Raw genomic sequence first — 13,892 nt, forward strand, 5'->3', positions numbered from 1 at the left:
CAAGTGTCGTATAGCTCACCACGAGGAAACTTTAACGATGGAAATGATAGCAGAGAGACCCCGAGGGAATTTGAACGTCAGAGTTGGACATGAGGAAAGTCGATAGGATGCAAGTTCCCTGTGCGAACTGCACGCTGGAGTTTGCACGCAGTCTATGCCATTTGGATATTTACGATACATTAAAAGGTTTTTCATTTGTATTATTATTAGTATAACTACAACTACCGTTTCAGTTATAATTTCATATTTAATTCGTCGTAAGATGCTTGGGAGAAAGCTGCACTGCCACTGATATCGACAGTAATCGGATTTCAAATTAAAGATACAATTAAGACATGTAGATAATAATGTAAAACGACATGAACACACCAGACTACAGCGAGTAGGCTTACGTTTCATTCAACTTTAACTATACGAGCGGCAGAAAAAGACGCTTCATTTAACCCGCACGTCTCCTCCACGCCAGCGGTCGCCTTCAGACAGACTCGCCGTGTGGAGGGCACGATGGCCCGGCTCCGGAGGAAGGTGTGCGTCGCTCTCTTTCTCTTTACCTTGTTCCTTTTCGGAACCATGATGGGCCTTAGAACTTTAAAACCCGGCGACTTCTCGGACTGGCAGTCTCCGGGAGCCGACCTCCTCCCGGTGATAGCGGACCGGCGCTCTGTGGTGGCACGGGACCACGTCACGCTACCCCAACGTCAGGCTCAAGCGGACGGTAGCGACGCCAGAGCGGCGTCGTCGAACCGCGGCCACGACGGGACCGTATTTTATGACGTCCATATATTTTACTACGTGTGGTATGGGACGCCAAACTCGGACGGCAGATACCTCCATTGGGATCACGCCCTGGTCCCGCACTGGGACAACAAGATCGCCGCCAGCTACCCGAGAGGGAGGCACATGCCGCCGGACGACATCGGCTCCAGCTTCTACCCTGAACTCAGCCCGTACAGCTCGAGGGACCCGGGCGTGCTGGAGTCCCACATGGAGCAGATCGGAGCCTCCGCTGCAGGTACAACACACTTTAACAATCTCCGGGGGAAAAAAAGGCCTAATATGCCTCAAATGCATGACAGATGGCATTTGTCTCATATATACTTTTTTTCAGAGATGCATCACAATGTGTAAAAAAGTAGGCTATAACGTTATGACATGTATGCCTACTGAAATAACAAATATCAGAGAAAGCTTACTTCAGAGCACCGTGTCTCATATGTCCATCCCAACATTCCTTTGCATGTTTGAAACTTTATAATCAGATACTATAAAACTCTAGCAGACTGCTACATTTAGACTGCTACCTAGCCCATATACCTTAAATGGGCTAGTCTGCTACCATTATTTAGAAAAAGGCATTGTGGCTATCATATACCGCCTGGTGTCTCAATAGGTTGGAACCAACTGGAATATCCGAGCAGTGGCGTACTTAGCCCTTTGGGGGCTCCAGGCAAGGCTGGACAGGATTGTCGAGGGGGGGGGTGCCGGGGGGGATGTAATTGGGAAGAACTATAAGGACGGTATTTTGGGGGCCCCAAAAGGCCTCGATGGGGCCTTCTATCGGGCATGGGGCTGCAGGCAAGTGCCTGGTTTGCCTAACAGTACAGTCCGCCCCTGTATCCGAGCTCAGGTCGCCCGGGCGTGACAGATGGAGTCCAGAGCCCGCTCCTCGCAGATCCATTTCATTAGGGTCGGCTGGCACCCAATGCCACACAACATGCCCAAGTAAAACACCACTCGCTTTAATCACAAAAACAGAAATCTGTAAAAAAAAAAAAATATATATATATATATATATATATATATTTGGTAGGCTGCTAGGCATTACAAGGCAAAAAAAACATGTTCAAAAAATCCCTGTCTCTCTAGGGAGAAACGGCACACATGTGCGATGAAGAAAGTGCCCTTTGGTGCATTTATTTGCCAGCTCGCATACTGAAAAACGATGATCTGTCATATACACTGTAGCCGTGCATAAGCAAATAGTCCCACGTAGACATGTGAACAGTGCATAAATTATATGCAGGAATATTAATTTTGTTCACAGTGAACTTATAATAGGGCCTTTGGTGTGTGCGTGTACGTGTGTGTGTGTGTGTGTGTGTGTAGGTGTTCTGGTAGTCTCCTGGTACCCACCAGGCCTTGCTGATGATAACGGGGAGCCCAGTGACGACCTGGTACCGGCGGTGCTGGATGCAGCCTACAGACACAACCTCAAGGTAGTCTTACTTCCCCCTTACCTACTTCTGAGCTCCTATTAGCCTACAGACACAACACAGGCCAATCTACTGACAACCTTCTTCTGACAACCTTCTACATCTGCTGCCTACTGACCTTAGCCTGCAACTCCTGTTAGCCTACTATTAAGCTACTGCTAACTTTATGTTAGCCGACTGCTAACATACTGTTAGCTTACCATTAAACGACATAGACTATGAGTCCATTTTAACCCACTGCTAATCAACTGTCAATCTGTTAACGTAGCACCACTGCTTACCCACTGCAAACTCTTTCAAATTCAAAAATAAAAGAAACATCTGTTAGCTAAATTATAACTGCACCTATTCTACAGTGAAGTCTCCATTACAGAAAGAGTCCCAATCCAACGGTCTGCTTTATTTGTGCTTCAGCCACTGACACCTCATCACCACAGACATAAAAGCCAAGAATAAAAGACCTGGTAACTCCAAGCCGAGAGACAGACCCATTTCATTATTCATGGGTGATTGGCAGAATAGGAATGAGGTGAAAGTGGATGTTCCTGTTGGGACATCCGCACGTCTTTTCGTGTGTTTGCCGGTCCCCCTCGACGGGCTCTTGTAACAAGCAACAGCATCCCCAGCTGGGGGTCCAGGGAGGGTGAACACAGCCGCTATAGCTGAGGTCTAAAGGGGTTGTTCCACGACGGCAATATGCTCTGCGCCCATCGCTTTGTAAAGGGTCAAGATGAGAGGTGCTCTAGTGGAACCTGTTCTCATGGCCACATCCTTCTCAAGATGCCTCTTTCTGAGGGTGGTTGGACTCTGGATCAGTGTGACTGAGTCAGTGACTTCAACGTAGCTCAAAATTAGCCACGGTCTGCTGCTTGGTTCAGGGGTAAAGACATATGAGACATATGAGGGAAGTGCCTCATAGGATGGGGGTATAGTGAGTCCAGAGGGGAGTCTGGGGAGGGGGCGGTGGCGGTGGGGTAGTGGGGGAGGGAGGGAGCTATTGGGGCACATAATTGAATGCCAATTAGGTCGGAAAGAACAACCGCATCAATATTTGCAGCTTCCTCTTCCCGTCACGGTGATGAAGGCTTATGAAAGTTTAAGCAACTCTGTTGTCAAGCGACACAGTTAACGACATATTGTATGCTCTTTAAAAAGAGAGAGAGTTGAGCGGGGGAGAGAGAGCTTGAGCGGGGGAGAAAGAGGGAGAATAAGAAGGAAAGATAGGGGGTGGAGGAAGAGACAGAGAGAGAAATTGAGCGTGGGAAGGGGGGGCACCAGGGAGGGATGTCAAAAATAACAAAAACAAGAGGCAGGGGGCTTACAGTAGGAGCGAGAGAGAGAGAGAGAGAGAGAGAGACTGACTAATGTTGACAGTTTTCAATGTATGGACATTTTAGTCTTTGAAGCAGATGCTTTTAGAAACATGTTAGGAAGGGCAGGGGGTAGGATATCTGGCTCACGGACGGCCTGAAGGTAGACTGCTACAGTACATTTGGTTTCGACTCCCCTTTTAAACTTACTGTAAATGTTGGTGCTTGTGTTTCCTGTTTGGTTTGTGTGTGCGTGACTAGCTGTCTGTGTACGTGTGTGTGTATGTGTTGAAAGGAAAGTCCTGTATCCGAGTTCATCTGAGATGGCGGTGGCATGACACAGATAGGCCTGCATGCGCCTCCCCTCAGCTCAGGCATCGTCTAGATCCGTTTACACTCTCAAGCGCGCTTAGAGAAATATCCCTCCTCCATCAGTCGGTCCCTCGATACCAAAGGACCCAGACTGGTCAGACGTCACAGGCCACACAAGCTAAATAAAGGGATGAAAAGGGTCATCACCTTGAAGCTACACAGGTTCCATGCTGATCTGTGGTCCTACATGTCAGGCCCTCTCTCTCTCACACCGCAATTTATTGTCCACCTTCTCGGTGCTGTCCATAAAGGCACTAAATCCCACAGATGAATAGTGAGTTGAGTCCCAATCGTATGGGGTTATATAAAGGGCTTGTTATCCTTTGAGTAGAAACATATTGAGGTGGGAAAATATAAACAAAGGACAGTGGAAGCCCGTCTGTCAGCTCTCATCTGCTAGTTGGTGCCTTCTGCTATTCAGCTTTGGGTGCGGAAATAATTCTTCTGCGACGGAGCGCAGCGAGAACCCCTTTCAATGTACAGATTTTTGCTGCAATGCCTCGTTAGACATGGTGCTGTCGGGAAGAACCGATCATAGACAGAGATGTACTGTCAGCTCTGGGCAGTGGAGCACAAGGTTTCTCCTGCTGTGTGTGTGTGTGTGTGTGTGTGTGTGTGTGTGTGTGTGTGGAGAGATCACACACACACACACACACACACACACACAGAGCACAAGGTTTCTCCTGCTGTGTCTGTATGCGTGGAGAGATCACACACACACACACACACACACACACACACACACTAATGAAGAGACAATATAGGTCAGAGGTGAGCTTGCTCCATTGTGGAAGATCCCCAGTCAGAACTTTGAGACTCTGTGGACACATGGACGAACGTGTCTTGCACACATAAAAACATGTACATGTTGCCTGCATGATGTCAGCAGAGTAGGGGTGGGCACAACTAGTGTAAAGCCTGCATTAAGGTTGAATTCTACTATTATACTGTATATACCCCATACCAGTGCATTTATGGTTCTACAAAGGTGATCCTGATGATGTTCAAATGAGAATTTAAACCTAGCGGTAGTCACGTTTCTGTAGGGACTCGTAATCGTGGGCTCCGCCAATGCATAGAGACTGGCGGCATACCAACATCGTAGGTCTCTAGGCAGAAGTATAATTTGGCCTTAATGCAGCATTGCCAACGCAGCAAAGCTAATGCATCAGTGCTAATACAGCATAAGCTAATGCAGCAGTGCTAATAAAGCATATGCTAATGCAACACTGCTAATACAGCATAAGCTAATGCATCAGTGCTAATAAAGCATAAGCTAATGCAGCATCACTACCATAGCAGACTTAACCTAGCAGCACTAATTGCAGCAGTGCTTGCTACCGGAGATATTCCAGATGCTGTGAGGTGATTTCAGATGTGTGTGGGGCTTTGAGTTATCTTGGCATCAAATGTTTATGGCTGTGTAGAAGTTTGAAGCCCTTGCAATTCAAACATGTTTTTTTCTCTTTGGTTAAGTGGTCTTGGAGGCTTGACTTGAGTACAGGTTGTTTTACGAGAACACATGAATCACCAGAGTCTTGGTGTTCTTCCAGTCAGCAGGGAGCTGCCGCCTGTCCTCAATGGCACACATTCACTCACTCATGCATACACACATACACACATTCCCCAATAGACTTTCCCACAGTCATTCATTCATGCATACAAACATACACACACAGACACGCACATCGTTCTCCCATGCGCACATACACATTCAATCAAACAAACACGCAGAGACAGGTATATGTCGAATTGAGAGCTGGCTCTCCTGTGTGTATGTAACGTTAAGTGATTAAAGAGAACCATTAAAATGTGCAGTTATGAAGCGATAATATGATAATGAAGAGAGAGACAATGAGCAATGAAGTCCTAATCAGTCCTGAATCGCAAACAGTATAATTCAGACAAAAAATATGAGAAAATTAAGAGAGCTGCAATGTTTTTAAAGAAAATGTGACATTGAAGATACTATTAAAACACCAGCTGCAACCCTTTGATTGAAGAACCACAGTTTCCACAGGCTGCCAGCTCAGTCTGGGCTAGTGTGTCCCTCCCTCATCAATATGAATGGTTTCATATATTATTCAGGTTGGAAGAATTATCTCTGTAAACACAAGAAGCAAACAAACAGCTGCCCAACAACAAACATCTGACAAACAATAAATTGAGCCTTTAAACGTAAGCACTTTGAACACTCTCTGGTGGTGACAGCAATGCACGATGGTGCCTTGCTCAAGAGCATCTTTGTAGTTCAGCCAATAGGAGCCAAGGATTGGCAGTAACAACCTAACAATTTCAACCCTCCCAGTTATCAGGCAACCTTTCTCTGCATACTGACCTTTAGCCTTAAGGTATTTGTGGATATTTACTCAGTCAAGCCATCCTTAGCCAACCTTCACTGGAGCCTGATGGAATACATCACACCGTTCATATAATTATATATATTAAAAAATAGATATTTATAAAAGAGATTCCATCGTTCTAACCTTTTGGTTTTCAGTCTCGTTTCATGCAATAGAATGAAAAAAAAAAAATTAAAAGGAAATTGATGATGCAGATAATTCTTATTGAATGTTGTTGGGGCATTTCAGCTATCTGCAGTTATGCTCTCAGGAAAGATCTTCTTTAGTATTATTTCCATGAAAAGAGACTGAAGAAAAGGTGAGTGGAAAGGTGTCTGCAAAGTGGTGGTTTGAAAAGGCCACGTTCCTGTTGCATAACAGCTCTAAAGTGGACCTCTATGCTAAAGCAGAGCTAGCCCCCACATCCCACGCCCCCGCCGAGGGAGCCCACCTGTTAGGTAACAGCCCAGCCGGACGCTTTGAATCCTACAGGATGTAATGCAGAGGCCGCGCCCACGCACACACGCTGCCAAAGAAACGCATGCTGGAACACACACGCACACTGGCACAAACACCCAGCTTTTCAGTCTCTAAAATGAAACCCACAATACTGGCTGTATCTAAACCTATATAATCACAATGAGAGACACAAATACAACACTATATGGACTATTTGTATGTGTGTGTAGCAGAGTGCATGCGTGTGTGTAGCAGAGTGCATGTGTGTATTTGTTTGTGTTTGTGTGGTGTCCCATGAGTCAGTGTGTTCCACCCTTGGGGCCTAAATCAAATGTTCCCCAGAAAGTAGGACATGAACCCAATGAAATGAATCCCAAGCGCTCTCCTGTGTTGGTCTTTATTCCGATAATGTGACGCAATGCACATGTATGTATGTATGTATGTATGTATGTATTCTTAGTGTGTCGATGGTATACAAGTAGATTCAGTCTTAATTCTTATGTTTTGATTATTTTGAAGCACATCACCGAATAAAGACACACCCCATTATCAACACAGAATTCATTGCAATATTCTTCGTCCCAACAGCATTGTTTCCACTTCCTAAATCATGTGAAGAGTGCATTCCTTAATGAGATGAATATTGGCAAAAACGGGTGTGCTTTCTGGGACCAGACCGCTTAAATATGTAACAGTGTGCATCGTAAGCGAAGTGTCAGCCATTGTTATGTGTGCTTGCTCTGCAACCCGTTCGTTCCATTAATGACCGTTTCTTACAACCTTGCGCCAGCCACTTTGCTTACGATTCGGTCCCTCGGGTTTTCGCCCCTGACTGACCGAATCGTAAGTAAAGTGACTGGCGCAAGGTAGTAAAAACCACTGCACTAGCTAGAACATAAAATGTATTTTACTTGCGTCATGTATAATTCAAAGTCATGTTATTCGCTAGTCCACCTTTAAATATTCTACTATCTAAACTGTTCAGTTGCACGGTGTTCTCCCACTAAGACTCAAATGAGTAAATCCAAATATTAGGCCTTGTTTTTACCAGAGCCACCTGGGGAAACATTAAATAATGACCTAGTCCTGTTAGTTTTGTTGGACTTAAGACCCCAAATAAGGTCTGGAAATATCTAGAGTAAGTAGGTATGAACACTTTTACAGTATTTTCTAAATTCCTGGCTGAGGGGAAGATCTGATAGGGGGGAACATCTAACTAAACTAGTCTACGAGTTATGCATTTTGGCACCCCCTAGTGTCCAAACGGTTAACACTAAGTCACACCTCACAAAATGTACGTTCATTGTGAATGCTGATCCTAAAAATGAACTCCAACAAACCGTGTTTTTAACCTGTCATCCTAGGTTGCCTTCCACATCCAACCATACAGAGGACGGAATGACCAAAGTGTCCATGACAACGTCAAATACATAATAGACAGGTAGGCCCCATGGCGGCTGTAGTACTGCACTACAAGTACTTTATCAAAGAGCAACCCAACCATTGACTAAAACCCCAGATGCAGCACCATCTACTGGTGACCACCAGCTGATGAAATCGCTACCAACTGACTTCATTTGGTGCTTATGGGCCAATTAGAAATGCCGTGGAGCAACTGGACGAGTTCGAAATAATCAATGCTTCCAAAGTTTTTAAAACCTTGTAGATGGCTCCAACACTGCAAAGGGTCAGCCTTTTCTTAGGGCCTAGGCTCTTAGCCAACATACCTAATCCTTTGTCGGTTTGCGTATGAAACGCCTGAATAATCCTCATTTTTAATCCAAAGGTACGGCGACCACGGAGCGTTCTACAGGTTCACCTCCACCGCTGGCAAGAGCCTCCCCATGTTCTACATCTACGACTCCTACCTCACACCGCCCGACGCCTGGGCTGACCTCCTGACCCCCAGCGGCTCCCACAGCCTGCGCGGCTCTGCCTACGACGCTCTGTTCATCGCGCTGCTCGTCGAGGAGCGCCACAAGCACGACATCCTGGCGGCCGGCTTCGACGGCATGTACACCTACTTTGCCTCCAACGGCTTCTCCTTTGGCTCCTCCCACCAGAACTGGAAATCCGTCAAGGCGTTCTGCGACGGCAACAACATGTTGTTTGTCCCCAGCGTCGGCCCCGGCTACATTGACGCCGCCGTGCGGCCCTGGAACAACCACAACACCCGTAACCGCGTGAATGGCCGCTATTACGAAACGGCCCTGCAGGCAGCGCTGAACGCACGGCCGGACATCGTCAGCATCACGTCGTTCAACGAGTGGCACGAAGGGACCCAGATAGAGAGGGCCGCGCCCAAGAAGACCGTGACTCGAGTGTACCTGGACTACCTCCCGCACGGGCCCGACCACTACCTGGAGCTGACCCGGCGCTGGGCCGAGCAGTTCAACAAGGAGAAGGAACAGTGGTTGATGTGAGCGGCTGGGGGTGTAAACATGAATGGCATGTGATGGGAGTGTGTGGAACTAGGAAAAACACGACAAAGGTTTGTGGTCTTGTCTTGAGGAACTTCATGCGGGCAGCATTGGTTAGTTTGCTGCCACCTAAAGGTGAAACAGATATGTGCATTTTACCATGTCTGCAAACATTTACCTCTTACAAAGGCCTCCCGAAATGCGTGATGCTCTGCTTACGTCAGTGCAGCAATAACCCAACAGTTTGCCCTAACCTTGACAAAAAGACAATCAGAATCTATGATCCGACCTTTAATTAGCAACACAGTTTCACCAACCTTTTTTACCATATAATATCGATGCTGTGAAACCAATAGGTGGCAGCAAACTCACAAACAGGGACAGGTGTGTATTGACTCCAAAACAAGTCTTTCTGCTCACGCAGTTCTTTGCTTGGACCCAAACAAGGATTAGCATGTGGTTTCATACTTGGTTTATTTCCTGTCTCCTACAAAGATGAAGGGAAAAATCTGAAAACCATAAAGATAGCAAAAGAAACAACTAATGCAATTCTGGACGCGGTTCTCTCTAGATCAGGAATGGCACATTTCATTATTTATTTCAGCAGATGACATCACTTATCGTCACTTTTGTCAATCAGAAATGGAACTGTAGGCCTACGTCCCCTGAGATAGTTCTGATCTCTGCAAGATTATGTTTTGTGGCCATTTGGGGAATTTCAGTTTATGCTTTTGAACAGCGATGGAAGTCATTCAGAGTTGCAGCAGCCAGCCATTCGATAGGAAGCACTTGGTTCGCTTGAATAGGTCCGTTCCGCATAATCCTCTCAGATTACACTTCTGCCTTTTTGGAAACACCACTAGATACAAATCGATCAGCCAAGACAAAGTTGAAATGCCATCAGGATCTTTACCCCTCAAGAAGATTGGGATACTGGGTTATAAAATATTTTCATTTTCTCTCAAGGGTAAGGGTTAGGGATCTTTGGAAAACAATGCATTAGACCAAGTTTAAATGAGCTGATAATACAACAGGAGTGTACAACTGGGTCCACAGTGAGAAAAACAACTGTTATAGTAGTAATAATAGAGTAATAGTAAGGCCAATAAATCCTGCAGGCCTCCCAAATGAGAATGCAGCTTGTCAGGATAAATGTACAATTCAAATAAAATCTGAACTATTCTGAAAACAGACAACCTGTAACAAAACCATGTATTTAAAAAAATAAATAAAATGTCTAGACTTAAGATTTTGCCGATTCTATATAATTGTTCCCATTATGTTAGAGAAAACAGTAATAAAAAAATAATTGGAAGAGGTTAGTCACAGCTCTTCCACACACACACCAAAATCAAATTAAAAATATCACTTCCTACAGTTGATGCTCCATTGCAACAAGGAACAGAAATAAAACCTTGACTTGTAAATGTAATAAACCATTAAAGACACTCCAACAGTAACCGTGGACAGCATGAGTTAAAGTCCCAAGCAACCTTCAGAAGAGCATCACATCATGAAAGAATCTTGAGATGGCTTGAGTAAAGTTGAAGTGTTGTTCAATTCTGCAATATCCCTGGAGAGCAGCCAGTCAACACCGTGAGAGACCCGTTTCCTTAATGAGGCATTCCTCCTCCTTGTTCCTCACTTGGTGCGATTCAGCGAATGATATGTAGAGTTCAAAAGGTCATTCATTCAACCCTCTGTCGTGTTTTCACACAGTCCGTATTTCCTCTGCAGGAGATCCACCGTGGAGGTAAAGGCACTGAGAACACAAGTTCACAGTCTGCTGTCATTCATGCTTTTGCTGGTTAGCTGGAGTATGCTAGTAGCAGCCAAACATGAGGCCAACATTACCAGTCTTGTGACACAGAGAGTAGAGAGCAATAAAACACAACAGTGGAAGATAACTTTTCAGTGAGTTAACATGACACGTGCAGAGTTGAATGGGGTATGTGGTGCATTTTTTGAGCTTTAGCCCTAATTTACTGTGGTCCTTAATCTAATAACTGAACAAGCGACTTAGGTGCGGAGGGTTTTAGGGTACATTAAGGACTGATTTGATTGAATGGTGAGTCCAGTCGGTGCCTACTGTGATTTTTGGAGAGAGGAAGATCGTCGTTGAGGATGTGTGTTTTAATTACGCAATTATAGATTGCAATTGACTGGTTGGTAATTGACCAATGCCCTTGACCAATGCCTTGGTTATGCCTGATCTAAATGCATTACTGAATGGTCTATTGCTACTGATAAACAAATTTTGCCACTACTCACCAGCCAGGCCTGATGACCCGGTATTTGCCAAGCACTGATAGGTCGACCACCGTTGATCCCAAGCGGTTCTGGTCACCGATTGGTCCGTCGTCTACCACCAACGCTAGTCTAGGCCACAACTCCTGAAACTCCTACATTAAGGAATGGGACAAAATACTGTCAAGAAAGTATCTTGTACTTTTTTCAAGAGAATTTTTGTCTCACTGGAGTCAAAGGCTGTGATTCTAATCGCCTAGGAAATGTGATTCCAACTAAAAAGGGCTGGAATTAAAAAACAAGGTCACCACAAAACACACTGAAGTATAACCATCAGATGGCCAGTGCACACTCACGTGCACGGCCACAGTGCTGGTGTGTGAGCTGATGTTGGCACTGGTGAGGGCCAGCGGCTCCTTGCACATCTGGCAGAGCCGCCGCAAGAAGCCATGGTCGGGGATGCGGACTCCCACCAGCTGTAAGGAACACACACACACACACACACACACACACACACACACACACACACACACACACACACACACACACACACACACACACACACACACACACACACACACACACACACACACACACACACACAATTAGTCCTTTAAACATCAGTTAAGAACATAGTGTTATTTTAGTCCAGAAAGGCACTGGCAGGGCACTGGGAAGAAGTCCTTGTGGGATGGGAGCAAAAAACACTGCACACTGGTTTTATTTCTATGACAACATAACACTACTCCATCGTTGTTGTATGACAGACAAGTCACCTACTTTATAATACATTTTTGACATTTTTCTTGTTATCAAGGGTGAAGAGCAAGCCCCATCTTATACATTATTGGTTTCCTGAAAAGGAGCAGCAATGATGACACAAGCGGCTTTCTAAAAAGAGATATTTTCAACTAGAAGCGCTGAGTGTGGCCGCACAAAAAAGGCAGAGTGCTCTGAGAAATGTTCCTTTTATCTCAAGGCAGATGCTTACGGCTGTGACATAAACAGTGAAGAAGACAGGCTTCTGATTTATACAGCCAGCAATGCAATGTATTCACACATGAATACCTCTTGCATGCTGGTGCAATTGAGGATTAAAAAAACATACTTTTGGCAAACACAACAAAAAACAGCTATAGTGCAGTGATCTGTAATAGATCAGATTAGTGGTACGAGTGATTGTCTCCATATCTGTCCCTCAAAATCTCTCTACCTTGATCATTCTGTCTCTCTGCACCTATCTCTATCTCTCTCCCTTGTCCTGTCAATCTCGCTCCTTTTGATCAATCTGTCCTGACATGATACATGAACATTTGACAAATGTGGTTAATGGAAACTTGGCAAGTAACAGCAGCTGGACTTTCCATCTGATATCTCAGTTGAAGGAGTTGACTTACTGGAGTGAAGGGGTTGAGATCTTTGTTGAGAACTGCAGACCGCTCAAACACCAGCGTTACTGGACCAGGGAGAAGATCCGCCAGAAGTTCTTCTTTAACTTTCACTTCACAGTACCTTCATATAAAAAAATCGCACACGTTAAAGAAATGTGTACATCACTTCAATTTATATTTTCCTGGATAAAACCGACAGAGGTTCCAAACACCTACTTATAAATGTCTTGGATTTCTCCAACACATATAGCCAGAGGTTTCTGTCCATTTCGTCCTTTGATATCGTACACCTTCTTGATGGCGTCGCGGTGCTGGGCCAGGCAGGCCAGGCCGTATATGGTGTCTGTGGGCACGGCCACCACCAGACCGTCTTTCAAGGCTTTCACGGTAGCGGCCAGGACTTCAGCGCCATCTAAAGGTGGAACAATATGGAAGGTCACGTCATTAGCACTCAATAGTATAATATAACACTATATGGTAAGAAAAGTAGACAACCAAGTAACCCTAATCATGTTTTAAGATTTGGACTACCCACTTTCTTATATTTCGAGAAACATCTTAATATTATTTCTTATATATAATACAGACAGGGGGATGCCCTCCCCCAAACTTTTAGAAATACTTGGGATTTACTGCTGATTTGTTTTATTCTTTATTACTATAATAAGTCAAGTTAGGGTTAGAGTTAGTTAAGTTGAATGGTGGTGTCCATCATGTAAACACCTGACCTGGTCGGCTGTCATGCTCGGCAGAGGGTCCGTTAAACGACTGCGGCAGCAAATGGAGCACGTTTGTCTTCAGCTCTTTACACATTGTGGCAGAGCTGTACGCGCTTCTTAGTTTGACTATACTCTTACCGACGTATACAATTAAGTTCATGAAGTACTTCTCCCTGTGTGCTCTACCCCCACGGATGTATACTCTCTACACTACAACATGTTGTCTGATGAAACACCAACCACCACTTCCGGGTAACGCCCACCCAATGGGACTCCGGATCTCTTAAAGTGACAACACGCAGTTTTGAAACACGAATTTAAACACATCGAAAGCTAGTATAGTGGATCGACACACACACACACACACACACACACACACACACACACACACACACACACACATATATAGTGATAGCGAT

The 13,892-nt window shown here is 45.1% G+C and overlaps 2 protein-coding genes across 2 annotated transcripts; one reads left to right on the forward strand and one right to left on the reverse strand.

The window, feature by feature from the left end:
- Nucleotides 1–504: 504 nt before the first annotated feature.
- On the forward strand, nucleotides 505–9,119 carry LOC311351562 (glycoprotein endo-alpha-1,2-mannosidase-like protein; the record flags this gene model as incomplete). Its single annotated transcript, XM_084471727.1, has 4 exons — nucleotides 505–1,012; nucleotides 2,107–2,216; nucleotides 8,061–8,137; nucleotides 8,483–9,119. The coding sequence occupies 4 exons, from the start codon at nucleotides 505–507 to the stop codon at nucleotides 9,117–9,119; spliced, it is 1,332 nt and encodes a 443-aa protein (XP_084327853.1).
- Nucleotides 9,120–10,244: 1,125 nt separating this feature from the next.
- Nucleotides 10,245–13,672, reverse strand: yrdc (yrdC N(6)-threonylcarbamoyltransferase domain containing). The gene is made up of 6 exons (XM_084471293.1): nucleotides 13,483–13,672; nucleotides 12,971–13,166; nucleotides 12,761–12,875; nucleotides 11,720–11,839; nucleotides 11,388–11,518; nucleotides 10,245–10,878 (listed from the first exon to the last, which is right to left on the reverse strand). Exons 1-6 carry the CDS (start codon nucleotides 13,631–13,633, stop codon nucleotides 10,809–10,811), a joined length of 783 nt encoding a protein of 260 aa, XP_084327419.1. The 5' UTR covers nucleotides 13,634–13,672; the 3' UTR covers nucleotides 10,245–10,808.
- Nucleotides 13,673–13,892: the final 220 nt, after the last annotated feature.

The sequence above is a fragment of the Micromesistius poutassou genome (genome assembly GCF_964030765.1).
Source record: "Micromesistius poutassou genome assembly, chromosome: 8".
Taxonomy (NCBI): Eukaryota; Metazoa; Chordata; class Actinopteri; order Gadiformes; family Gadidae; genus Micromesistius; species Micromesistius poutassou.

Bases quoted from the DNA above. Each gene is read 5' to 3' on its own strand.
- yrdc (XM_084471293.1), bottom strand. From the start codon at position 13,633: ATGAACTTAATTGTATACGTCGGTAAGAGTATAGTCAAACTAAGAAGC. The intron at 13,167-13,482 runs GTCAGGTGTTTA...TTCCACCTTTAG, and splicing joins CGAGCATGACAGCCGACCAG to ATGGCGCTGAAGTCCTGGCC. The intron at 11,840-12,760 runs GTAAGTCAACTC...TGTTCCTTACAG, and splicing joins ATCTCAACCCCTTCACTCCA to CTGGTGGGAGTCCGCATCCC.